This window comes from Raphanus sativus, chromosome 3 (assembly GCF_000801105.2).
Source record: "Raphanus sativus cultivar WK10039 chromosome 3, ASM80110v3, whole genome shotgun sequence".
In the NCBI taxonomy this organism is placed as follows: Eukaryota; Viridiplantae; Streptophyta; class Magnoliopsida; order Brassicales; family Brassicaceae; genus Raphanus; species Raphanus sativus.
Genome location: NC_079513.1, coordinates 19980887 through 20005616, shown reverse-complemented (window position 1 = coordinate 20005616; position 24730 = coordinate 19980887). Strand labels below are relative to the sequence as shown.

At 32.4% G+C, this 24730-nt stretch overlaps 4 protein-coding genes across 4 annotated transcripts; 3 read left to right on the top strand and 1 right to left on the bottom strand.

Moving 5' to 3' along the window:
• The first annotated feature begins 1607 nt into the window (after window positions 1-1607).
• Window positions 1608-3995, top strand: LOC130509720 (cytochrome b561 domain-containing protein At2g30890-like). The gene is made up of 4 exons (XM_057005901.1): window positions 1608-1800; window positions 2183-2350; window positions 2892-3040; window positions 3467-3995. The coding sequence occupies exons 1-4, from the start codon at window positions 1669-1671 to the stop codon at window positions 3786-3788; spliced, it is 771 nt and encodes a 256-aa protein (XP_056861881.1). The 5' UTR covers window positions 1608-1668; the 3' UTR covers window positions 3789-3995.
• Window positions 3996-7583: 3588 nt separating this feature from the next.
• On the top strand, window positions 7584-10638 carry LOC130509478 (alpha carbonic anhydrase 2-like). Its single transcript, XM_057005552.1, is given in 8 exon segments — window positions 7584-7722; window positions 7805-8022; window positions 8293-8399; window positions 8613-8691; window positions 8693-8716; window positions 8842-9009; window positions 10250-10303; window positions 10384-10638. Coding segments are annotated over 8 exon segments (819 nt in total). The 5' UTR covers window positions 7584-7631; the 3' UTR covers window positions 10462-10638.
• Window positions 10639-12566: 1928 nt separating this feature from the next.
• On the top strand, window positions 12567-15773 carry LOC108847039 (actin-related protein 2/3 complex subunit 1A). The gene is made up of 15 exons (XM_018620207.2): window positions 12567-12751; window positions 13049-13134; window positions 13254-13330; window positions 13440-13534; window positions 13680-13749; window positions 13871-13940; window positions 14119-14192; window positions 14268-14310; window positions 14426-14507; window positions 14632-14720; window positions 14822-14907; window positions 15037-15100; window positions 15215-15321; window positions 15420-15478; window positions 15564-15773. Exons 1-15 carry the CDS (start codon window positions 12682-12684, stop codon window positions 15629-15631), a joined length of 1140 nt encoding a protein of 379 aa, XP_018475709.1. The 5' UTR covers window positions 12567-12681; the 3' UTR covers window positions 15632-15773.
• A 4798-nt stretch (window positions 15774-20571) lies between these two features.
• LOC108847038 (heat shock 70 kDa protein BIP2) lies at window positions 20572-23648 on the bottom strand. The gene is made up of 6 exons (XM_018620206.2): window positions 23491-23648; window positions 22841-23108; window positions 22513-22727; window positions 22177-22419; window positions 21346-22063; window positions 20572-21254 (listed from the first exon to the last, which is right to left on the bottom strand). Exons 1-6 carry the CDS (start codon window positions 23543-23545, stop codon window positions 20744-20746), a joined length of 2010 nt encoding a protein of 669 aa, XP_018475708.1. The 5' UTR covers window positions 23546-23648; the 3' UTR covers window positions 20572-20743.
• Between the last annotated feature and the right edge of the window lie 1082 nt (window positions 23649-24730).

The following is a 24730-nucleotide window of genomic DNA, read 5'->3' as shown; positions in this document are numbered from 1 at the left end:
GCAAACATTTTGAACATGAAACTTTTAAAAAAAAAAAATAGTAGGAAAAGAAAAGTAAAATATATTGAGCAGTCGAAGCCCACTGAAACAGATACGGCCCTGTTAGCTCAGGCCCAAACGAAGAAACAAAGCATAAAGGATCCAGTATAATCAGTCTTTTGTTGTCGAACTCTTTTTCAAAAGACATTTTTCTAATCAGAGATAATCTTATTTATGTAAACTTTCAATATAAACTTATATTCATATTGTTGCCGGAAAACTTGTATTTATATTGCAATAATCTTCCTCTAAGAACACCAAATTTTAGGCTTTTAACTTCCAGCAAAATCTGATATCCATTTTGTTGTACTGTCCGATGTCGTGAACGATGCCGTAGATTTCTTTGTCTCGAGCGTCTATGATCTTAATTTCGGGATGGTGAGACACAGAGTATTGGGGCGAGAAAAGGATTGGAAGTATCAAAACAAAAGAGTAGTAGACATGTAAACCGAGACAAGCTATAATTTGGGGTTAATCGAAATTGGAAAGCTGCAAAACGTGAAGTGGTCCTCTTTCTTTATTCCTTTTGCATCAGTTGTCTCATTTGTTTTTGATAACTTCTATTCGTCAACCGTGCATGCTTTCATTTCCCTAATCGAAACGGGTTTGTCCATGAACAAAGCAAATCGCACTTAAAATGCGCTAGCTAGACGAAAGAGATGCACAACATATCAAGAAACTTGATAAGTACTTTTTAAAAGAATTTAAAACGCTACAGAAACTGATTGAAACAACTGAACAACTTTTTACATATATGATCATTTATTTAAATATTTGTGATGCTCTTAACATTCATGTTTGAAAAGAGAGAAGTAGTTTTCCATGTGGTGTTTGATTTATACCTTCCAGAATGAATCATGATGTTTGTTGACAGTAACATATTTCAGTGGCCTTTGAGTGCAACCTGCCATGACTCACTTTCCCTTACAAAAACTCTGACATTCTTCCACAAAACATAAAAGGCCAATAAAATTATACTTTTTGGATGAGAATATAAGCTAAGTAATTTTCTGTTTTAAATATTTAATATTTAATTTTGGCAAAGAGAACACAATATAATGCTTTATAAATAGTGAGCCCCATAAAAAAACAATGAATAAATTTCGATTATTGGATTTTATTGGTAAGACATCATTGTCAATATCTAACTAATTAAGAATGCCTAAGTACATTTACTAAACTTATATCACTATAGTCAATCTTTGACTTATTCTTTCGAAAATCAGCTCGCTTTGAATTCTAAATCAAATCAGTAAATTTAACAACAATTGAGTAACTTTATTGCCCATTCCTCCACTTGCTTTTAGTCCTCCATCTATATCCAAACCTACAAATAATAATAAACCATCAACCTCCATGCAAATCCATATTAATTATATTACAAAGTTGCGCGCTCTAATTTGATCAGATTTCTTTACACTCTAAAAGCAGATTGTAAAACCCCACTTTTCTTTTCTCTTCTATTGCTAGGGAACTAGTGGATGAAGCATCATATCTCCACCCTTCTTTACAAACATATATTTGTATAAATTAAAAAAAAAAATATATATATACACATGAAATAAACTCACGATATTATCTTCAATTCTAAACTGTTTTTGATGTTCCCTCTTAGAACCACATGAAATCATGGAGACTCATCACCTCTTCGTCTCTCTCCTTCTTGTTCTTCTTCCTCTTCCCCTATGCTCCTCCCAAGAAAATACCAGAAGCTTGGCCATTGATGTTAATAGTCCCCTCAATACTTCTCCAATATCCCAGGTTAATATGTACTTCTCTATCTCTCACATACATCATAATAAATTTATTACACTCCTCGCAATCTCATTTACATAGCTTATATGTAGTTCTTTGCATTGAGGCTCAAGCATTTCCTTCGTTACTGAAACTCATAACATAATGAGTTCATTTATCATCACACGATATATATATATATATATGGACTAAATGAAACCATGAAGAACCCTTGTGGCCTATAAATAGTTTAAACACTTAATATAAATGATGTTCTTTTGAATATAAACGATTAAAGGATAAAAAAACTCTTTGCTATCATTTTCTTTTGTATATTCCATGTATGAACTGCGTGCTTGTTAATTATTTTACAAAAACTCAATTTGAATCTTAATTGTTGTTGAAACAGAAACTAAATCTAAAGCTTGTACACGAAATCAAAGTACATGGCTTTATGCTTTGGGCAGCGATGGGTGTTTTGATGCCAATTGGTATAATCTCCATCAGATCAATGTCTATCAAAGGTCAACCTTTAATCTGTTTTCGGCGACTGTTCTTTCTCCATGTCACTTCTCAGGCAGGTTTCACTTCTTTTTTTTGCTCCTTTCCATAATATCAGTATTTTAATTCTACATCTAAATCATAAGAATGTTGAAAACATTGTATGCTCTGAAAATGTAACTCATTAATGGTCGGTGTGAGTGTCAAATGAATGTGGGTAGATAGAGAGTAAAGTAAAGATGCCTCTTTCCTCGTCTAAAGAATAAAGATAGCATCCAATTAACGACTTTTTATGTTTTTTTAAAGTAATTAGTAGGGCCTTTTGGGTTGTTCTAGATTGTTAATCACAGTGATAATCATGGAGACTTGAATGTCAAGCAAAAGCGTCAATATCTTCTTAATCTTTAATTCGTTCTCTCTTTTTGGATACTTTCACTAAGATAATGCTAAAAATAAATGAATACAAAATTAACTTTCCTTGTTAATAACATATTTTGGCTATTGTTAATCAACAATAATCACTTCTAACTATTGTCTTGGTAGTAATCTACAAGCAGCCCATGGTTTGCTTAGAAAATTAAGCGAGCAATTAACAATAAGATTGATTGATCAAACAGATGGTTGCAGTGATAATTGTGACGATAGGTGCAGTAATGTCAATTAAAAACTTCAATAATTCCTTCAACAATCATCACCAACGGCTAGGAGTTGGACTTTATGCCATTGTATGGTTCCAAGCTCTTTTTGGTTTCCTCCGACCTTCAAGGTACTCCTGAATCATATCTTGTGAAATTTATGGATAGTTCTAAAAGATCTCACTTTTCTATTTAAGCTTCTTAAATTTTCACAAATTTTTGGTTTAAAAAGATTTTTATTGCTTTAAGAAGTGGTCCTAAATGATTTAGCAACATTTCTTATATATATAAGCTTTTATGAACTGTTACTAAACCTATTATTTGTGGTGTTTTTGGCTCTTTTTCAAATTTATGGTGGTTTTTGGAGCTAAAGCTTGTTTTGTGGTGTATATGCATACTGAATGCAAATTAACTAAGATTTAGACTCAGTAAAATGTTATGATACAATAACTACTGAATATATCTAGTTTATATATGTATGTATATATGTATATATATTTTGAACATTATATCTAGTCTATATTGCATTTATAACTGATTTATGCTGAACATTGCAGGGGAGGGAAAGCTAGAAGGAATTGGTTTGTAGGACACTGGATATTAGGAACGTCAGTGGCTATTCTTGGGATAATAAACATATACACAGGCTTAAATGCTTACACTCGAAAGACATCTAAAAGTGCTAAGCTTTGGAACATACTCTTCACGGCACAACTTTCCTCTTTTGTCTTGCTCTATCTGTTTCAAGACAAGTGGTCTTATATCCAAAGCCAAACCAATAGAACCCAATCAGTTGATCATAACAGCAACATCTCAACCGCAGAGCCTAGTCAAGGAGACGAGGTCGAAGAGAGTAAACAGGCATTAGAGAAATGCTAAAAGCCCCAAGAAGCCATACGTAATTTCGTTTTGGCCCTTGAAAGATTGTTTTGGGGAAAAATAAGAAAATTTGGATTTGATATGTAATGGTGATATATTTTGCTAACTTTTGAGTTTTTGGTTTATCTTCAAAGTACTGTGCCGATGACATGGACATAGAGTGTGCTTAAAATCTCTTAATTAACTAAACGTGATCTTTTTGGTTTAGCTGATTTTTTTTAAAAAATAAATCAAATCTGAAATTGGAAATAAAGATCATGTTACAAACCCGACTCGAACAAAAATACTCATTCAAAGTTTCCTAACTAGCTCTAATTGACTCATCACTCCTAGTACATTCTGCTAGTTCGGATCCAAAGTTCAAAAGCATCGATTATTGTTCTCAACCTTCAAAGAAATCTATAAAAAGGTATTCATTTTAGTTCTTCGGGTGTAGTAACCGGTGAATTCATCAAAGCTTGTAATCATCAGCACCAATAGACCCTTTAAGAAAAATGTTTTAAAACACAAACCCATTGAAAATCGCTCCAGAACCACTGTACAATCTTCTACAAAGCTGGAAGCCGCTTGAGGATAAGGAGACCGATTAACCAAGTGTTCCTCCTTTTCATTGTACAAGGGAATCTGTTAGTTTTCCTTTTCATCTGGACCAACCTTCTTTTCTGAAGTCGCTTTTCTTTTATCATTGGGCCGAGATCATTATCTGTCGAGGTTTGACAAGAATGAAAACCCACCTCTAAACACAAAAATAATAATCTGATGACATATCTATGTTGCTTCATGTTTTCTTTTCCATTCGCTAGAGAAGTTTCCTCTATCTCACATCATTGTATACCTGAAACTTAATTAGCTGATATTGGTTTCACACTGAAATACTACTACCGAGGACAAGTTAGAATTTTCTTATAGAGTACTTGTACCATCATTTGAAAAACTGCAGTTTCTTTTGTGAGAGTATTATATTGAAATGTATAATATATGAAATCTATTAAATATATGAACTAATTTTTTTTTGTCAACAGTATACGAACTAATTAAAAGTAGAAAGCGAGATAAAACTGCACAAAACCTTCATATCATCTCATTCACCCAATCATCTGAAGAAAACTGATGTATATGATTAAAATTGTTTGATATATACATAAATTATCTTTTGCAAGTGTTGTTAACTAGTTACGAAGATGCACACTAACACTAGAGTAGGTAAGAAATTGATGCACAAATTGAAATTGTTCTTAACTTGGAACAATTTATCTTTTAACAAATGATATCATCTCCAAAAAACACTGCGTAATTTCAAATATGAAGTTTTTTTACTCCAAAAATAAATTTCAAATTTTAAATTTTAAATATTGAAACTTCAAATATGAAAACTTTAATTTGTCTTCAATTGAAGTTTCATATTTTTATTTGCATTTTGATCTTTACAATTATACATCACATTTATTATTTTAAAATATTTTACAGTTTATTGCTTCAATCCTTAAAATTTTATATCTTGAAATATTTGCTTTTATAATTCAAGTTTTACACATAAAATTAAATAAAAACTTTATAATATTTTAAATATTTTAAAACTAGATTTACACAACAAAAATATTTCAAAAGAAATTTAACAAATGCACTAAGTGATCATATATATATTGGAGTATTACAAGAATAGTTTTATGGAATAATATGTTATTTACTTTAATTTAGTATTTATTGTGTATGTATACGTAAAATTTTATATTTTAGTGTAACATTTTACTAATTAATATTACTGTAATATTTTTATATTTTGCTAGTTATTTATAAATGGATTTAAATTAATTATTACAAGTATAATGATCATAGTATAAAATATAAATATTTTTAACGTTAACTTTGAAACTTTTCTTTGGTGGAAAACACCTTTAAAATTTAAATTTATAGTTTTGAAAACTTCAAAATAATTTTTTTAATATGTTCTTATTGTAGTCTGGTGGTAAGTTAAGTATCTCAGACAAAATATAAATTTAGTTATACAGAAATTGTTTAAAACATCAAAGTTAAGTAACATTTTTAAGAAATACTCTCAATCAAAAATATATTAACATTCAGGTTAGATTTTAGTGATTAGTATTATTTTATTAAGTTCAGGATAATTATGAAAATAATCATTCATTAATGGTAAATATGAAAAGTGGTATATAGAATTGAAATTTCCCCATAGTTGTAGTTTTGATTTTTTACAATGAACTATGATACTATTGTTTAATGCTACTTGGGCTTAGGCCCAAAACCTCTGTTTCCTTTTAGTTATGAATTTAAATGGTTGATCAAAAAAAAAGAACTATGATACTATTGTTTGCCACATGAGATTTTAGGTTATTGTTAATATCAATTTATTTTCAAACAAATCCGGACTTCGTTTCAGACACTGCCAATTATATAAAAAATACTTCAAAGCTTTAGATTTTTGTAATTTAGTTTTATACATTTCTATGATCTTCTCTGGCGTACAAACAACTAAACCAATACATAGTGAAACATGCATTCTAATATAATTTGCTACAAACGCGGAATGTTCTGTCAGTGATATTATGAAATAACAAAAAAATAATATGTAATACCGATTGTTTAATATAAACAAGTCTTAAAAGTTGGCACGAATAAACTAAGGATCGGATAGCTGAGGATAGCTAAGTTGAAATTGAGCCAAAAAAAAAAAAAGATTAAACTAAGGATAGCTGAAAGGTACACATTGGTTGACTGTTGACATATGCCGTCCCTTATTTAAGCATTAGTTAGTTTAATAAAACAAATCAATAACTAAATTATATAGTATAATTTATATCAAGATTTATATCAAGATTTATATTTTAATCTGGTAACATGCATGCATGTCTGTGAATTGTAAGCGATAACATAAAAACTCTAATATGAAAACTGATCGGCATCGGTACGGTGCGTTTGTAGCTGAGTAGTAAGAAAACAAAAATGTGATGCTAACACATTTTAAATTCAGTTTATGTATATGTAAAACCAGACTAAGTTACATTATTCATGTACACAAATGTAAATTTATATTTTAGACTAAAATGTTTTATTAAAAAATAAATAAATATTTATACCCTTATGTTTAAATAACTAGACTTAGGATTTAGATTTCAGATGTGGAGTTTTAGATTTTTAGAAAGTTAATACTTTAAATATATATTTTAAATAAAATATTAACAAAAAGAATTTTGGACAATTAATAATGTTTATAATGGAAACTTTTTATTTATAGTGTTTAATTTTCTCACAAATAGATGAAATCTTCTTTTGTTATTTGGAACAGTGTGGTCGAATGATAAGTGGAAAGAACTGCGACGTTAATTCATTAATTTCAGATTTAATTTATCTGTTTTGGAACCTAAATCATATTTTTCTTAGACATTTATACGGATATAAACTCATATTTTAAAAACCTATTTACATATTCGGAAAAATGGTCTATCCGTAGAGTGTAGTTTTCTTTTAAGATTAGTCTTGTCATTTCATAGATCATCTATCTAGAATACTCCAAGATAATTAAAAAAAAGTCTTCTTTTTATTTTACCAAAAGAAAAACAGAAAAAATGTGAAAAAGAAACGAACACATGTTTTCAGCAAGGTCAAAAGATGTCGTCTCGATTGGAACAAAATTCATTTAAAAAGTAAAGAGGAAAAAATTTGACAACTAACGTGAAATTTCACATGCACGACTAATCATTAGAATCCTAATGCACATATCACCCACTATATATTATGCATCCAAGTTGGCATGTTAGATTAAAAACAAACCAACTCATCTCTCTCAGACATCTATCTCCCTTTTCACTCTCTGGAAAAACAAAGATGGAAAAATCATCAATCCAATGCTTATTATTCATACTTTTCACCATCATCGTCACCATAATTTCATGTTCGAATGCACAGAGAGAAGTTGGTAACCTATTTATACATTTGATCTTGGTTTATTTTTCTATTTGGAAAACTGTTAACTACGATTGATGGATTGATGTATGTAGAGGATGAAAGTGAATTTAGCTACGAGCGGAATCAAGAGAACGGGCCAGAGAAATGGGGGAAGCTGAAGCCGGAATGGAAAATGTGCGGAAAAGGAGAGATGCAATCTCCAATTGATCTTATGAACAAAAGAGTTAGAATTGTTTCACATCTTGGAAGGCTTACTAGAGACTACAAACCTGCCAATGCCACTCTCAGAAATAGAGGCCATGACATGATGGTATTATTACACATTTCTAGATCACTCGTTTTTTTGTAGAACCCATTAATACAAATATTGTCTTCCAGTCGGACTAATCCCAAAGATCTGTAGAAAGTCATGTATTTTTGCTATTGTTTACCATCAAATTTCATGAGATGGTGGAACTATCATGGATCCATATGACGAGTCAACTACCTACTCCAAAAAATAAAAATACTGCCACACATTTGGTTCCTCATTTTTAAAAGTTCATAATTTATATATGTACTCCTATTTGTTTTGTGGCAGGTGAGATTTGAAGAAGGGCCAGGTAGTATTAAGATCAATAATATTGAATATCAACTCCATCAGCTTCATTGGCATTCTCCCTCTGAGCATACGATCAATGGGAGAAGGTTTGAAAGCATATAAATATTATTTAGTTTCAACTATTTATACTATTTGAATATTTAAGCTAAACCTAGAGGTGTGATGACGTTTTATAGCTAAAGGCCTCAACGATCTCTAAGGAAAAAAATTAAAACAAATTTACAAAAGACATTTGAAAATTTTCTAAAATAGGGTTTTGGGTGTAATTTTTAAAAAGTTTATCATCGTAAATATGGTAGATTTGCTCTGGAACTGCATATGGTTCACGAAAGCATTAACGGAAGCATGGCTGTAGTCACAGTGCTTTACAAAATCGGAAAGGCCAGACTCTTTTCTCAGCTTGGTATAAATCGATCCACAATTGTGATTATTTAAACATTTGACTAATAATAATAACTTTTTTTTTTTGAAAAAACTAATAATAATTATTTCCAACAAATTTTATTTGTTGTTTGTTTTTCTGATTAGTTGGAAAATAAATTATGTGCGATTACCGACCACAATAAGGCAGAGGTAAATATAGGAATAATTGATCCAAAGGACATCAAGTTTGGGAGCAGAAAATATTATAGATATATTGGATCACTTACCATTCCTCCTTGTACTCAAAATGTTATTTGGACCGTCATCAAAAAGGTACAATATTATATATCATGAATATTAAAACATGATCATTCTCATTTTTCCAATTTTATCTAAACTATTCGTAATTTATTAAACAAACTAAAAAGTTTCATTAATGACATTTTGGGCCTATAACTACATCTAAATTTGATTTTAATGTTGAATCAAACTTTACCATGAGCAACATGTTTTTCTATGCGTGTATTTCGAGTATGACTTGCCTACAACAAAAAAAACCAAGTCGCTAGCAACAACGGACTATACTCTCATCATTATTTTAAACGTAACTCTTTACAGACAATATAACATAATCGACTATACTAAAATGATTATTATTGTAGTATTGATTACTTATCGACAACATAAGATATTTTTTTGTTTAAATCTGTGTGACATAAATTTAAGTTAAAAAAAATTCATAGATTTACATATATCTTCCTAGATTTTTTTTTTCGTAAAATATTGGTGAAAAGTAAAGATATAAATAATTAAATAAAATTTATTATAAAATTAAATTAGAATTTAAAATAGATAAATACATAATGTTAAAAATGAGAAATTTAATCATTTTAAAAAATATATTATAAATTGTTTCTAGGTTTTTATCAGATCAATTGGTATGAGATCTCATGTTGATAAAGGATTTTTGGGCTTTTTATCAAATTTTATCATATTTTTAATTAATAGATTTTTAATTAAATCCGAATCAGATTATATATAGATCACCAGATTTACCGATTCGACCACCGTTTTAGATCGGATATGAAAAATATTGGTTAAAACTCAAACATTATAATAAAACAAATTTTAAATGTGTAAAAAATTCTGAACATCAAAGTTTATTCCTTTAAACTCAAACATATAACTGTCCACATTATATGTTTATACTAAGTTTATTGACAAGATAATTTGTTCCTTTTTAGCTAAATTTAAAGTCTTTCTACCAAATTCAAAATTCATCTTACAAACACTATTTAACATATTTAGCAAAATAAAATATATAAAAAACGAAGATTAACTTATGTTCATTTTACCAAACACTAAAATATTAAAGTTTCAAATAATCTTTTATCTAATAAAAATAACTTTATAAAATAAACATAAAATAGCTCAAAATCTAGTTAATTCTTTTTTTTTCTTTCTTTTTTTGTTAAAGGGTTTTCATAAAATCTAGTTAATTCTTATGGCTTGTTATTTCCATTTATATCATATCTATTAGTTTATAGTTTATACTATTTGCATGATTTGTTAGGTAAGGACTGTGTCTAGACACCAAGTGAAACTGCTCCGAGTTGCTGTCCACGATGTAAGATTTGTTTAACTACATGTACTGCATCATGAGTTTTGCAATTGTATACTAATATGTGTTTGCAAAATAATTTGCAGTATTCGGATACAAACGCCAGGCCGGTTCAACCCACAAATATGCGTCCTGTCAAATTATACAAACCAAAATCTTCCTGAAGCAGATACAAATATAAAATGCGTTTTATTATATAATAAACAGTGTAATTTACTCAGTCCGTTTCGAGTTACTTGTCATTTTAGAATATAATTTTTGTTTCAAAATAAGTGTCGTTTTCGGTTTCCAATGCAAAATTTATTGACAATATTCTCTACTCTATTTTTTCTATTAGTTGATACATGGTTAGGTGTATTGGTAATAATGTTTTTATTTTGAAAATATGTAAAATTAAATGCTTTCTTAATCTGTATGCATAAACCTAAAACAACAAGTAATATGAAACGGAAGGAGTATATATTTGCGTAATCGGGATTACATATTATATTACCGTAGTTAATTTATATCTCTGTAATATCCCGAATGCATCTTTATGATTGTAATCTATAATATTTGTATAATCAAAGATTTCATAGCATTTAAGCAAATATTCTTTTTGTAGAAAATTTATTTTGACCAATTTTCATTTTCAAAATAAAATATTTTGGACACAAAATAAAAGAAGACAAGAATACGTCTACACTAATCTTGTAGTATTTTAAATTATATAAATAGAACAATACATTTATTTATAAAATCCGTAATATACTAAAATGGTAAATTCGATATATTTTAAATTCAACATGAAAATAAAAAATATTCTAAATAAGTATCATTTCCATAGTATAACTAAACAAATTTTAAAAATGTATAGTATGCGAACTTTAGAAACTGAAAATTATATATTGAAAGAGATTATCTATTTAACTATTTCAGATTGTGAACTTATTGTACCAAAAATATATAGCGTGTAATAAAAATTAATAATAAAATTTGTGAATAAAGCAAATCATTATATATTAATAATGTAGAATAAAAAACCTAAACAATATGATTATAGGGTTACACAACATATAAAACTAAAATGTAAATCATATAAACATTCACTATAATATCAAAATTATACATTTTGTAAAATCAAAAATATTTTCACGAATGTGTGGATCAAACTAAGGACATCCAATGGTTGGTTTCATTCTATCTCAAAAAGTTAATTTTCTTCAAAATAAAGAAAAAATGATACAACAATTGTTCAAATGGTTTGTTTAAATTATTTCTTGTAAAAAGGATATTTCGAGCATATTCGATCTTCACTTTATCATAAATTGTTAATAACACCTTTAATTTTTCATGTTTTTTTAATCTAACACAATTACTATTTAGTATAAATCAAACAAACAAAGAAAAACATATATATATATAAGTGATTAAAAATTATTTTGAAGCAAAAAGAAAGTTTATTTATCTTTGATTCTTCTTAATTGAGATATATATATATATATATATATATAAGTGATTAAAAATTATTTGAAGCAAACAGAAAGTTTATTTATCTTTGATTCTTTTTAAATTGAGATAATTGTTTTAGAAATGAATATTTCAATGATTTTTGATATACACATCTAATTAGATGAAAATAATAACAATATTTGAAATTAATTGGGTAATATTACATATATAATTTATTTTGATAAACGATAAGAATAAGTAAAAGTGAATGACTAATTTATAATTTAAAAATGTTATTTATAACAAATGAGGATGTGAACAGTATATCTACAAGTTTCAAGAAACACTATTTTTTTTTGAAACAAAAATGAAATACTATTAAAACAAAACCTTTTCATTTGCAGTGGATGTTCAATATTTATGTAGCGTCTGACTAGTTTTCTTGACATGCCATGACCTGCTGCTCTACATAAAAAAGTTTTACGTAAAATAAAATTCATAATTAAGCTTAATTATAAGTTGAAACAAACATGTCATTCCAATAAGTTAGGTGAATCCACTTTAGTTGTTGTAAGACCTGGTTTGGTTTTAGATCTAGTTTTCACATCATATATTGTTTCGACTTTGTAAGGATTAAAACATACATAATCTAATGCAGAACTTCACAATTTGTTAGGAAAAAAAAGAAGAAAAGACTTTACAATTTGTTATTCTATATATATAGAACCAATTCCAACCAAACCCAAACCAAACAAAACTAACTCCGGTTAAAACTAAATTAATCAAACCAAACCGAAATTGAAATTGATTTGGTCCCATTTATAACTTAGAGACAAAACAACATTCTCTCTTTCGATTCACATCTCCCCTCAGCGAGTGTCATCGACCTTTCCGGATCTCATCGGAGCATTCAGCAATCTATCTCAGTATTAATTCATCCGGAGACAAAGATCATGGCTGTTGTGGATGTTCACCGGTTCGCAGAGTCAATCACCTGTCATGCTTGGAGTCCTGATCATTCCAGTAAGTTTCTTGTTTCATTTCACTGATTCATAGTCGACCACTTGTGTTTTGTTTCTTTGTCGGTGCCTCTAGTTTAAAGGAGTAATCTTTGTGCCTGATTATAACAACAGATCGCTTCGTATATATATATAAGTAGCTTTAATTTCAACATAACAAAGATAGCAGTTGAAGATTCTAGGGAGATGATTAGGAACAGTTGGTAGTTGATGAGCTTTTCAATCTGAACAGATGTCTTGTTACAAAGTCTGTAACCATATTTATATGAAAGTTGTTTCCTTTTTTTCTTTTTTCTTGTAGTGGTTGCGTTTTGCCCCAACAATAATGAAGTTCATATCTATAAATCATCACAAGACCAGTGGGAGAGGTTACATGTCCTCGAAAAGGTGAAGCTTTTCTGTCTCTGTCTGAAACTAATAGACTGATCAATGAAAATGTGCTTGTATAGACAGCTTGAATCTCCCCTTACAACAATCAATGTCACTGAGTATTTGAGTCCTTGCAGCATGATCAAATTGTTTCTGGAATAGATTGGAGTTCGAAGTCCAACAAAATCGTCACTGTTTCCCATGACAGGAACTCGTACGTTGCAATTTTTTTAGTATATGCTTAAGACCAAGTTGTCCATCTTTGTAAACCTTGTATGAGAAAATTGGTTCACTGTTCTAACTGTGTGTTGATATTCCTAAAGGTACGTGTGGAGCCTGGAAGGAGGTGAATGGGTACCGACTCTTGTTATTCTTAGACTAAACCGTGCTGCACTATGTGTCCAATGGAGTCCAAAAGGTAAAACGTATCAGATCCAAAAGTTACGAGTTATTTAGATTCATTGTCTAGGTAATATAATATGTAATGTATTTATTCTATAGTTTCTGCCGCTTCTTCTAATCAATCTATTTTCCCATATTTCTTTTTCATTTGATTCCCTTAGAGAACAAGTTTGCTGTTGGAAGTGGTGCTAAAACTGTTTGTATATGCTACTATGAGCAAGAGAATAACTGGTAATTTCTCTTCTTCTTCTCTTATATTCATTCTCATTATTAATCATCGATTTAATATTATGAATTCGTGTAGAGTTTTGGTATTTTGGTAGCTGACATTGCTCGGTTTTACTATTCTCAGGTGGGTCAGTAAACTTATCCGGAAACGCCATGAATCTTCAGTCACAAATGTTGCTTGGCATCCTAATAATGTGCGTGCAATCAACCCAACCTTGTGTACTTCAGCTAAAATATTAATTGATGATTCATTTACCGAAAATATTATATAAGTTGGCCACTGTATCAATAGAGTATCAATCTCAAACTAGCTAATCTTCTAACTCATGGTAATTAGTAGACTTTGCTCCCTGATTGTCTGTTCTGCATTAGATTCTTCTGGCGACGACATCTACAGATGGAAAATGTCGTGTATTTTCAACATTCATCAAAGGAGTTGACACAAAGTAAGCTCATTACTTGAACATCTAATATTTGAGAATGTAAGCCAGTTTCTTATTTGTCTCGTTGTGTTGGAACAGGGATTCAAAAGCAGGCTCACCAGCAGAATCTAAATTTGGAGAGGTTCGTTTTCCTTGGCTGGCTTTCTTGTTTTTTTTTTTTTTTGGTAATATACTAATGCTTATGCCTTCTTCCATCCTCTCATCTAACACTAGGGAGGTTTTTTTGTAATATACAGCAAATTATACAGCTTGATCTTTCATATTCCTGGGCTTTTGGTGTGAAATGGTCTCCAAGTGGAAACACCTTGGCTTATGTAGGTCAGAATATCCTTAACACTTGGTATCTTTGCTCATTGCAATCTACTGAAATCATACAATGGAACTTATCTTGCCTACATGATTTTGCTGTCTCACTTCTTATGTGTTTATAATCTTGGTGTAGGTCATAGCTCCATGATTTACTTTGTTGATGACGTCGGTCCTTCTCCTTTAGCACAAAGCGTTGCGTTTAGAGATTTGCCTCTTCGTGATGTGGGTCAGCATCCACCTTTCTTTTATATTCGAGAACCTGGTCTTCTCCTTGTGTTATTATGTCCTTAACTGATATTATTATCTGGTGCTTTCTGTTTCAGGTCCTCTTTATATCTGAGAAAATGGTGATAGGCGTTGGTTATGACAGCAACCCAATGGTGTTTGCTGCTGATGATACTGGAATATGGTGTGTAGCTCTCAGAATCCTCTTCTTAGCTGTTTGCGTACAATTGAATTTTCCCATCCTCTTATTATACTTAGATCACAGGCCATTAGGATAATTGCTTTGCTTTAAGCTTTTGGTTTTGGTCTGTAGGAGCTTTATCAGATACATAGGAGAGAAGAAAGAGGTATCCTCAGGTTCCAGTTATAGTTCGCAGGTAACCTACCAATTTTTCTATCTTATATTTGTTGCAATAAGTCTGTTTTTAGTCTTATAGTATATAATATGAGCGAAACTTTATTTCTGAATTTTCATTATGTTATGTATTCAGTTTTCGGAAGCATTTACGAAATTCTACGGTCAGTCAAAGGCTACAACAGCTAACGAAGCTTCTGAATCCTCTAAATCACGTGGAGGCGTTCATGACAACTGCATAAAGTAAGAAAAACTATGTTTTAAGCTTAACTTTGCTTTTACTGTTTTATTCCATCGTCTGTTAGAGAGACTGACCTGTAAATTTTACATGAAACTTGCAGTTCCATTGTACCTCTTAGCAAAGCTGGGAGTCCTAAAGTAATGCGATTCAGCACTTCAGGCCAGTCACTAATCCGATAAAATTAACATACTTTCATGGAATCAGCCGATTCATTTGCTTGTATATTGGTTTGTTATTTATATAGGATTGGATGGCAAAATAGCCATATGGGATCTAGAGAGCATGCAAGAAGAGCTTGGCCATCAGTTTTAATAAACACATAAATAAAGCAAATCTGGATCACAAGGATTTACTTAATCTGTATTTTTTTTCCTTCCTTTTGTAACCCTTTTCCAAATTTTTTCTTAATTGTTTCAATTTGTAAACTACAATAATAAAGACCTTGTTTTTTTTTCTTGGTTTGTGCTAAGGGCAGTAATAAGTTTTGAGCTTATGTCCTTTGCCTCTGAATCTTTGTAATATCTTGAATGCTTCTTGATTGATTCATTTTAGTTTATAAAATCTTGTAATATCTTGAATGCTTCTTCATAGGCGATAACAGGAACTTTAGTTGTCTGTCATCCACCACTCCTCTTACTTCATTCACAGCTTCAATGGTTTGCTAAGGAGAAAAAGAAAGAAAGAAAGAAGTTTGATCAGAACAGAAGCTATCAATACGACTATGAACAAAGTGGTGAGAAGGAGTGGCAAAAACTTACCGTATTCTGGTTCTCACTACAAGAATCTTGATACCTAGAATGCATACCATGAACAGAAACAGCTCTCTGTGCCTGCAATCTCACAGATGGAACCAGATTCAAAGGTCCAAAAGAGCTTCGTCATCTGCCTCCCCGGTTCCTCTGGTTTAGGCGGTTTCCTAACAAGGCTAACAAGGGGTGTATCTGAAGTCAAGAACCCTCCCATCATTAGATCATGTGTAATTTAACTCTTTGCATCTGGAACATGATTAGCTCTAGTTTCAGATTTCCTCATTGCTTATGTGCGCTCACATGTCATGTGTACATCCTCAAAAACTAAACCAACTGAAGATATGTACACTAACTAGGATTTAATCCTATAATTATTGATGTTTTGTACACAATTCTGTAATTGTTTTCCTTTGAATTGATATTTTATTTTCAGGTTTTCTCTATTTGTTTTAAACAGAGGTGAGGAAAATTTATGTTGCATCTTATCTTATCGAGTCTCATTGAGTTATATTCTTGATTTATGGTTCATGTAGTAAAACTAGGTATTTTACCTGTACTTGCGAGCATAATCTTCTTATCAATACTTATTAGTTTATGACTTATTAGTTTTAAATCAGCATAATAAGTTATTATTTATATTTTCAAATGGTTAAATCAGACATCAAAGTATTTATATATGTTAAATAATTTTGTTATCAAAATATATATTTATTATTGTGTTAAATTATTTTAAACGTTCATATCTTAGAAATAATTAGAAATATCTTTATATAAAATATTTTTATTGACTAATACTTAATTATATTTTTGTATCTTAATTTCTTTAACTTTTAATAATAAAAATATTATTTTCAGATAAAAACACAATATATATAAAAAAATTTTTTTGATAATTTTATTATATTATTTTAGAATTTATTATTTAATTTTTAATATAACATAGAAATTCTATATGATTAAAGTAAAATTTGTTTTAATTATACATAAAATTCATTAAGGATATGTTTAAATTAACAAATTAACGAGACTGTTAGAAACTAATAATAAATCAATAAGATAACTAAAAGTCTAAAGCCTAATAAAAATATGAAAAATAAAAAAAATTAACTAAACTTTAATATAACATATAAATTTAATATTATTAAAATAAATTTCGTTTTAATATATATAAAATTCAGCCATGGTATTTTCTTAAATTAATAAATTAGTGACTCATCAATGATTTAGCTAAAATCTAATAAAAACATGACAAATAATCAAAACTACCTAAAAAAATGGAAAACATGACAAATCAACAAATTTACTTCTCAAATAATAGCATAGATATTTTTTGTATGCTATTTCATGGTCTCATTTTAGAATAAATTGGAACGGCATCTAAACATAATTTCATATGGGATAAAATTCATGCACGGTATAAACTTTCGATTGTATTTTCGATTCTTTTTTGAAAATAGAAGATGACAAAATTAAAATGAGAATTTCAAAATCAGATTTATATACTCTTGGAAAACCCAAGTGTTTGGAAAACAAAAGTGTTTAAAATTTAATGAAGCAGTTTATATTAGTAAGTACGTAAGATATAATCATGCCACTTCATTAGCTTCAGAACAAGGAAGAGAAGAACCGAGATGATATACCAGGACTTATTGAAGAAGTAAATCAGTGGAAGTGTTGTGGCCCATATCATGGCATAAACTGCCTTCGCAATGATGTATTTAAACTTCGCATGTGGCATGTTATTGGCTGCTTTCCAACTCATGAATATGTCAAAAAAAACTGAAATTGAAGTAAGTAGTCAGGAAAGTGACACAGCTTGGAGATGCTATATCACAAGAAGATTAAAGGAACCAGTAACGTTGCTGAGTATGAACTACGTATTGCTTTTATTTTTGGTCCTAAGTGCATTTGTAAGTTGCACAAAAAAATGCATTTGTAGAAGGATTTAAATATATTTCTTTAGAGATTTGGGTTCAATTCGAATTTCATTGAATTGAGATTGTATCTCTTGAATTAACAAGGTAATTAAAAAATTGAGTTCTATCACGGAAACACTTATAGGAGTAAGTCGACTTAAACAAAACTCACCTTTTACAAACTCTAATGCAGCAGCCGTGATGAAGATGCTAAAAACACTTTGGTAAGATTGATATGATTGAAAGATGGCAATAATCCTTTTTCAGTTTCTTCCCAAGCAATTAAGATCATAGCTTGAACAATATACATATAATCATGTCACTGATAAGCAAGACACATAAAACTCATCTCAGAATAATAAATTGAAAAGAAGGTAGTGGAACCTATAAAAAATCCACACTCTGTGAAAGCTCCTAAAAGAGATGCAAGAATGAGCATCTCTCAACAAAATTAACTTTTTTAGCAGCAGGGTCAACTGAAGGGGAAGCATACAGAGTCGGTCATAAGAAAATCGAGGACAAACCTCTCCAAGACGTATAGAAAATCCCATAAAACCGCCAACCAAAGTTGATAGTACATCATATCATATTAGAGTGTCCGCGAAATAAACATGCATATGAAAGCAAGACTAGACTAGGGGCGACAATAAAAAAAACTTATAGCATTTGAAGAGGGCAAACTCACAAGAATAACAGGAGACCAGAGCACAAACACCAGAGCCATCTTATTTACAGCTGAAAAACAAGAAGAAACAACTTCATTAGAAAGTGCACAAAGATTGACCCCATTAAATATATTTGCATGTTTACTAATATTATAAGAATGACGCAGCGTTCTTGACCGTCATATATACAACTGAGGTTGTTGCAACCAGAGCCATGGTTAATCTTATTTTTGCAAAATTAAATAAAATACTTTATATAAGTAAGCTACATATAATACATGCCACTTCATTCGCTTTCATATGATGTTTTCAGAAGAAGGAAGATAAGAACCACCAAGATGAACCAGGATTTGCAGGAGAAGTACATCACGTGAAGTACTCCAGTCATATTGTGGTATAAACTGCTTTCACGATGTATTTACGCTTCACATTTGGCATGTTATTTGCTGCATTCCAGTTCATGTATATGTTCAGGATATCTGAAAGAGAAATTTAAGTAAGCTATCAGTGAAATGCTAAGGTTTGGAAATGTTATAAATCAAGAAGCTTAAAGGTAAGAGTAATGGTATTGAGTCTGACCAATGAATGACATGGATGACGTAGAACGATGAAGGCACATGAAGTTTTGTTGAAACGAAGTAAAGAGACTGGCCAATAGGTTGAGTTAAAACACGAAAAACATTTGTAGAAGAAAAAAAGTACCTTGGCTTGAAACAAAAATTTATATTTTGGCTTCTGTAAACTCTAATGCAGCAGCCATGATGGTGAGATGCTCTAAACGCTTTGGATTGATTGAAAGATGGCACACATATCCTTCGGATCTTTCTAAGAAATTAAGATCATAGGTGACCAAGATACATGATTAATCATGTAACCAATTAGCAAAACACATAAAACTCTTTTAGACTAAATAAATTCAAAATAGCTAATGGTCAAAGACATGATCTAATTGGTCCACATTCTGTCAAACATTTCGAAATAGATTCCGAAAGAGCGTCTCTCTTTTTTTTTCCGTCAATAGATATATTAAGGAGCCCAAGCCCAGAACAAACAGGGTAAAAACCCAAACCCAATAAACCCAATAGAAAGAGCGCCTCTCTACAAATTATTTTTTTTCGCAGCTGGGACAACTGAAAGGGCAGCAGATGTAACATTATATCATAACAACCATCTACAAAACTGATTTCAATTTTAACTGTATAAATGAAATTACAGTAAAATAAACAACTGTTTGGAAAACAAAATAAGTAGAATCTGAGGTTGGTAAGAGCATCAATAAATTTTTGCCAATTCACTTGATAAAATTTTAAGCTATTTTACGAAAGGATGAAGCTTCTCAGAGTAAATATGAGAATCCACAACACTAGAAACCACCATCTTCCAGGCAAATGATGAAACCGATATGGATTTTGCTCAGTTTTATCCTTTACCACCACTATCTTCTTTGTCATATGCCTCTCCAGTTCCTCTGGTTTAGGTGGTTTCCTAGTAAGAAGTGTTTTCTGAAGTCAGGGCTTTAGCTGGAGGCAAGAATCTCCCCATCATCAGATCCTGAGTTTGCTTATCTCTTGATAAGGTACCAAACGGCTCTACTAGTACCCCATGGCCACTGAAATTACTACAATTGAAGAAGAAAGACTCAGATCTTGAAAGCATCTCAGCTGCATCAAGATAAGTATCATCATCATCATACTGAGAGGAGGGATCGTGTTGGTTGCTGATACAGAAGATCTTGTTTTGATCTTGGATTCAGAAGGCTTGTATAGACCGTCAAACAGACAGAGAAGTTGTTTCCGCAATAATCAAAATCAGGCATTACAAAGACTTGCAGTAACTTGTGACATCATGTAAGTTTGCATAAACCTCCTAATCTAGAAGCTTTGTTGTTTCTTGTCAAGAATCTAAGCCATGATTAAGAAAAATGGATCAAAGATAATATGGATAAAATGGAACGGACAAAAGGATACTACTTGGTCTAAAACCAAAATAATACATATAAAAGGAAACAAAAGAGTTCTCTTCTTCTTTATCCCTCAAAACTTTCACCAAGAGGTCTGTCTAATCAAATTAACAATAAAAACAACATTAAACAACTTAGAGCTCATCGTGAGACTCATCCTCATCTTCGGCCGCTCCTTCTCCACCAGCACCACCTGGCGCACCACCTGACCTCTGATAAACGGCCGTGATGATTGGGTTACAAACTGCCTCTACTTCCTTCAACTTCTCGTCGTACTCTTCCTTCTCTGAGTTTTGGTTCTCGTCAAGCCACTCCAAGGCTTCTTTCGTCGCTGCCTCAATCTTCTCCTTCTCGTCACCCTCAAGTTTGTCTGCGAGCTTGTCCTTGTCGTTTATTTGGTTCTTCATGTTGTACACGTAAGTCTCGAGGCTGTTCCTTGCGTCGATTCTCTCCTTCACCTTCTTGTCCTCCTCTGCAAACTCCTCTGCCTCCTTCACCATCCGGTCGATCTCTTCTTGGCTCAAACGTCCCTTCTCGTTTGTGATTGTGATCTTCTCTGATTTACCACTTGCCTTGTCCTCTGCCTTCACGTTCAGGATACCGTTGGCGTCCACTTCAAAGGTAACCTCGATTTGAGGTGTTCCTCTGCCAAAACAGAAGTGTGTTATGACTGATCACATGACGCGATTCTTGTCCAAGATGCAAAAGCGTTAACAAAGAAAGATGAAAGACAAACCTTGGTGCTGGTGGGATTCCGGTGAGGTCGAAGTTCCCGAGCAGCCTGCAGTCCTTGGTGAGACTTCGCTCACCTTCAAAGACCTGAATGGAGACAGTGGTCTGTTGGTCTTGGTATGTCGTGAACACCTGAGACTTCTTGGTCGGAATAACTGTGTTTCTCGGGATAAGTTTGGTCATCACTCCTCCCACGGTCTCAATACCCAAAGTGAGTGGTGCAACGTCAAGAAGAAGGATATCTTTGGTCTCGTCACCACCTTCTCCGCTCAGAATACCACCCTGGACAGCCGCACCGTAAGCAACAGCTTCGTCGGGGTTCACACCCTTGTTCGGCTCTTTCCCTTCGAAGAAGTCCTTCAACAACTGCTGAACCTTGGGGATTCTAGTACTTCCACCAACAAGAACAATCTCATCGATCTGACTCTTCTGTAGACCAGCATCATCCATGGCCTTCTTCACTGGTCCCATGGTCTTCCTGAACAAGTCGTTGTTAAGCTCCTCAAAACGAGCTCTGGTGAGAGGCTCTGAGAAATCAAGACCATCAAAGAGAGACTCAATCTCAACACGGACTTGGTGCTGGCTACTAAGAGCTCTCTTGGCTCTCTCACATTCCCTGCGGAGCTTTCCAAGAGCCTTGTTGTCCTTGCTGATGTCCTTTTGGTGCTTCTTCTTGATCAACTTGATAAAGTAATCCATGATCCTGTGGTCAAAGTCCTCACCTGAGCAAGAAGATTACAGTGAAGAAGAGGGTTTAGTAATCATCGTAAGATTATTCACATCAAAGTAATAATATAGAACATGCATTTGTTATGTTAAGTACAACGTTACATACCTCCCAAGTGAGTGTCACCATTTGTGGAGAGAACCTCGAACACTCCGTTGTCAATGGTCAAGACACTGACATCAAAGGTACCACCACCAAGGTCAAAGACAAGGATGTTCTTCTCACCACCCTTCTTGTCAAGACCGTAGGCAATAGCAGCAGCAGTAGGTTCGTTGATGATTCTGGCAACATTGAGACCAGCAATAACACCAGCATCCTTTGTAGCCTGCCTCTGGGCATCGTTGAAGTAAGCTGCACATAATCAACGCCATATAAAGAATCAATAAAACCGTATATATAAATGTAAAAAAACGTAGAGTGAAGAAGAATTGACAATAAGCTAACCTGGAACAGTGACAACAGCGTCCTTGATTTTCTTTCCGAGGTAAGCTTCAGCAGTTTCCTTCATCTTAATCAAGATCATGGCACTGACCTCCTCAGGAGAGAAAACCTTAGTCTCGCCATCCTTGATCTTGACTTGAATGTATGGCTTGCCATCCTTGTTCACAATCTGGTACGGAACAAGCTTCCTATCCTTCTGAACCTCTTTATCCTCGAATCTGCCAAGACAAAAAAAGAAACCAACAATTTAAGCAACAGTCCATACGCAAAAACAAGAAACTTCCAATGAATTAAAACACCAGTCCAAAAAAAAAGGGAATTCATTATTTACTTTCGCCCAATCAATCTCTTCACATCAAAGACAGTCCTCTCGGGATTAACAGCCGCCTGGTTCTTAGCAGCCTCGCCAATGAGCCTCTCATTGTCAGTGAAACCAACCCACGAAGGTGTAATACGGTTTCCTTGGTCATTGGCAATGATCTCAACATGACCATTCTTGTAAACACCAACACATGAGTAAGTAGTACCAAGATCTATCCCAATCACCGTTCCCAACTTGGTTGCCTCTTCTTTAGCAGTTGAAAACGCAAATAAACATCCTGAAAACATACACATATATATATATATATTCCATCAGTCAATAATCGAATATACATACATATACTAATAACAAACCATAAGATAATTTTCACACCACATTATACAGTAAACGAATCATTATCAAACAAATATCTTAAGATCGTGATTAGAGTATCAATCTAATACTGAAGATCTTAAAACTATAATCCACCAAATCTCGCAAATACAAATCGTCAACAACCTAACGAATTCAAACCACATTATCCAGTAAACGAATCATTATTGAACCAATCGCGATTAGAGTATCGATCTAATACTGAAGATCGCACAACTGCACAGGAACAACGATATGATACTCAAATCGAAGAGAACAAAGACACTTAGATCTGAGAGATCGCTCACCGAAGAAGATGATCGCGAGCACAACGGTGCCGTTTGCTCCGAATGAGCGAGCCATAGCGAATGCTTTGTGTGTTCGAGCTCTCTTTGGATCTCACTTTTTTTTCCCTTCGTCGTGGCTTCTTTTTATTTAATTTTAGTTATAGTTACTTCGTTGGGAGCTTTTTATATAGGGGTAGTCTCCGGAAGCGCTTTTTATGGGAAGACCACGAAACGTAGACTTATGTCATCCACGATTACGTGGACCAATGATATTGCGGCTATCTGTCGCACTAGCCAATCAGATCGGATCTTGTGTTGGAGTTATCCTGGCCGTTGGTTACTTGCTAGTCCTATGTTTCTATTTCGTTCTAGAGAATGGGCTTTCTTTCCTTTTTTGGGCCCAGTCTCGAGTCGCTTCTATTTTCAGAAATATTTACATGTTTATGTTTTTTTTACTGTGAGAACAAAATGTTTATATGTTGTTCTGATGATCATTATGGACTAATTAAGGACCAAGGCAAATTAATCAATTTCACATATTAGTCTTTTTTAAAGAAAAATTTGGACTTTTGTTTTTTTTTTTTTTGTCATCAAACATACAGACTCATATTGACTCTGTACACCAAACCGGTAGCTCGGCATCCATGTGAATGACAAAAGACAATTGTTGTCTGGCACTGCGTGCTAAACGATCCGCCCTTGAATTTTCCGTCCTTGGTACATAGATGAGCTGTGAGCTATGGAAACTACTTTGTAAGCTTCTGATATCCTCCAGATAACTTGCGAACGCCGGCCACTCTTCTGGTTCCGAAACCATCTTCACCAACTGAGAACAATCCGTTGCAAATGTAATCTGAAACTGACGTAAATTCCTCATACATTCCATTGCCCAAATCAATGCTTCTACCTCCGAGTGAAGGGGAGATATACTTGTCCGAACATTTCGTGCCCTCATTAATCTCTCATATCCTTCTAGAGTACTGTACTATTCTTGTCCCGAGAAAGAGTCTTTATCCTTCCTCGAACCATCTGTGAAGCACCATCTCCCTGAAATTGAAAGAGGCTGATATGCTTGTTGTGGTATAGTGTGTCGGATAGTCAACTTTTGGGCCGCAGCCCACATAGTAGCCTCCGTTTCAGCCAGTTTTAGTGTATCCATGGCATCAACATCCAGGTTACTAAAGACTTTACTGTTCTTTGTTTTCCTGACTTTACTTTTGTTTTTTATTTTGTACTTTTGTTTTTTATTTTGTGTGTGTCA

Bases quoted from the DNA above. Each gene is read 5' to 3' on its own strand.
- LOC130509720 (XM_057005901.1), top strand. From the start codon at position 1,669: ATGGAGACTCATCACCTCTTCGTCTCTCTCCTTCTTGTTCTTCTTCCT. The intron at 1,801-2,182 runs GTTAATATGTAC...TTGTTGAAACAG, and splicing joins ATACTTCTCCAATATCCCAG to AAACTAAATCTAAAGCTTGT. The intron at 3,041-3,466 runs GTACTCCTGAAT...TGAACATTGCAG, and splicing joins GGTTTCCTCCGACCTTCAAG to GGGAGGGAAAGCTAGAAGGA.
- LOC108847039 (XM_018620207.2), top strand. From the start codon at position 12,682: ATGGCTGTTGTGGATGTTCACCGGTTCGCAGAGTCAATCACCTGTCAT. The intron at 14,721-14,821 runs GTGGGTCAGCAT...TTTCTGTTTCAG, and splicing joins GAGATTTGCCTCTTCGTGAT to GTCCTCTTTATATCTGAGAA. The intron at 15,101-15,214 runs GTAACCTACCAA...TTATGTATTCAG, and splicing joins GTTCCAGTTATAGTTCGCAG to TTTTCGGAAGCATTTACGAA.
- LOC108847038 (XM_018620206.2), bottom strand. From the start codon at position 23,545: ATGGCTCGCTCATTCGGAGCAAACGGCACCGTTGTGCTCGCGATCATC. The intron at 22,420-22,512 runs GTTAGCTTATTG...GATTATGTGCAG, and splicing joins CGCTGTTGTCACTGTTCCAG to CTTACTTCAACGATGCCCAG. The intron at 22,064-22,176 runs GTATGTAACGTT...CTTCTTGCTCAG, and splicing joins TGGTGACACTCACTTGGGAG to GTGAGGACTTTGACCACAGG.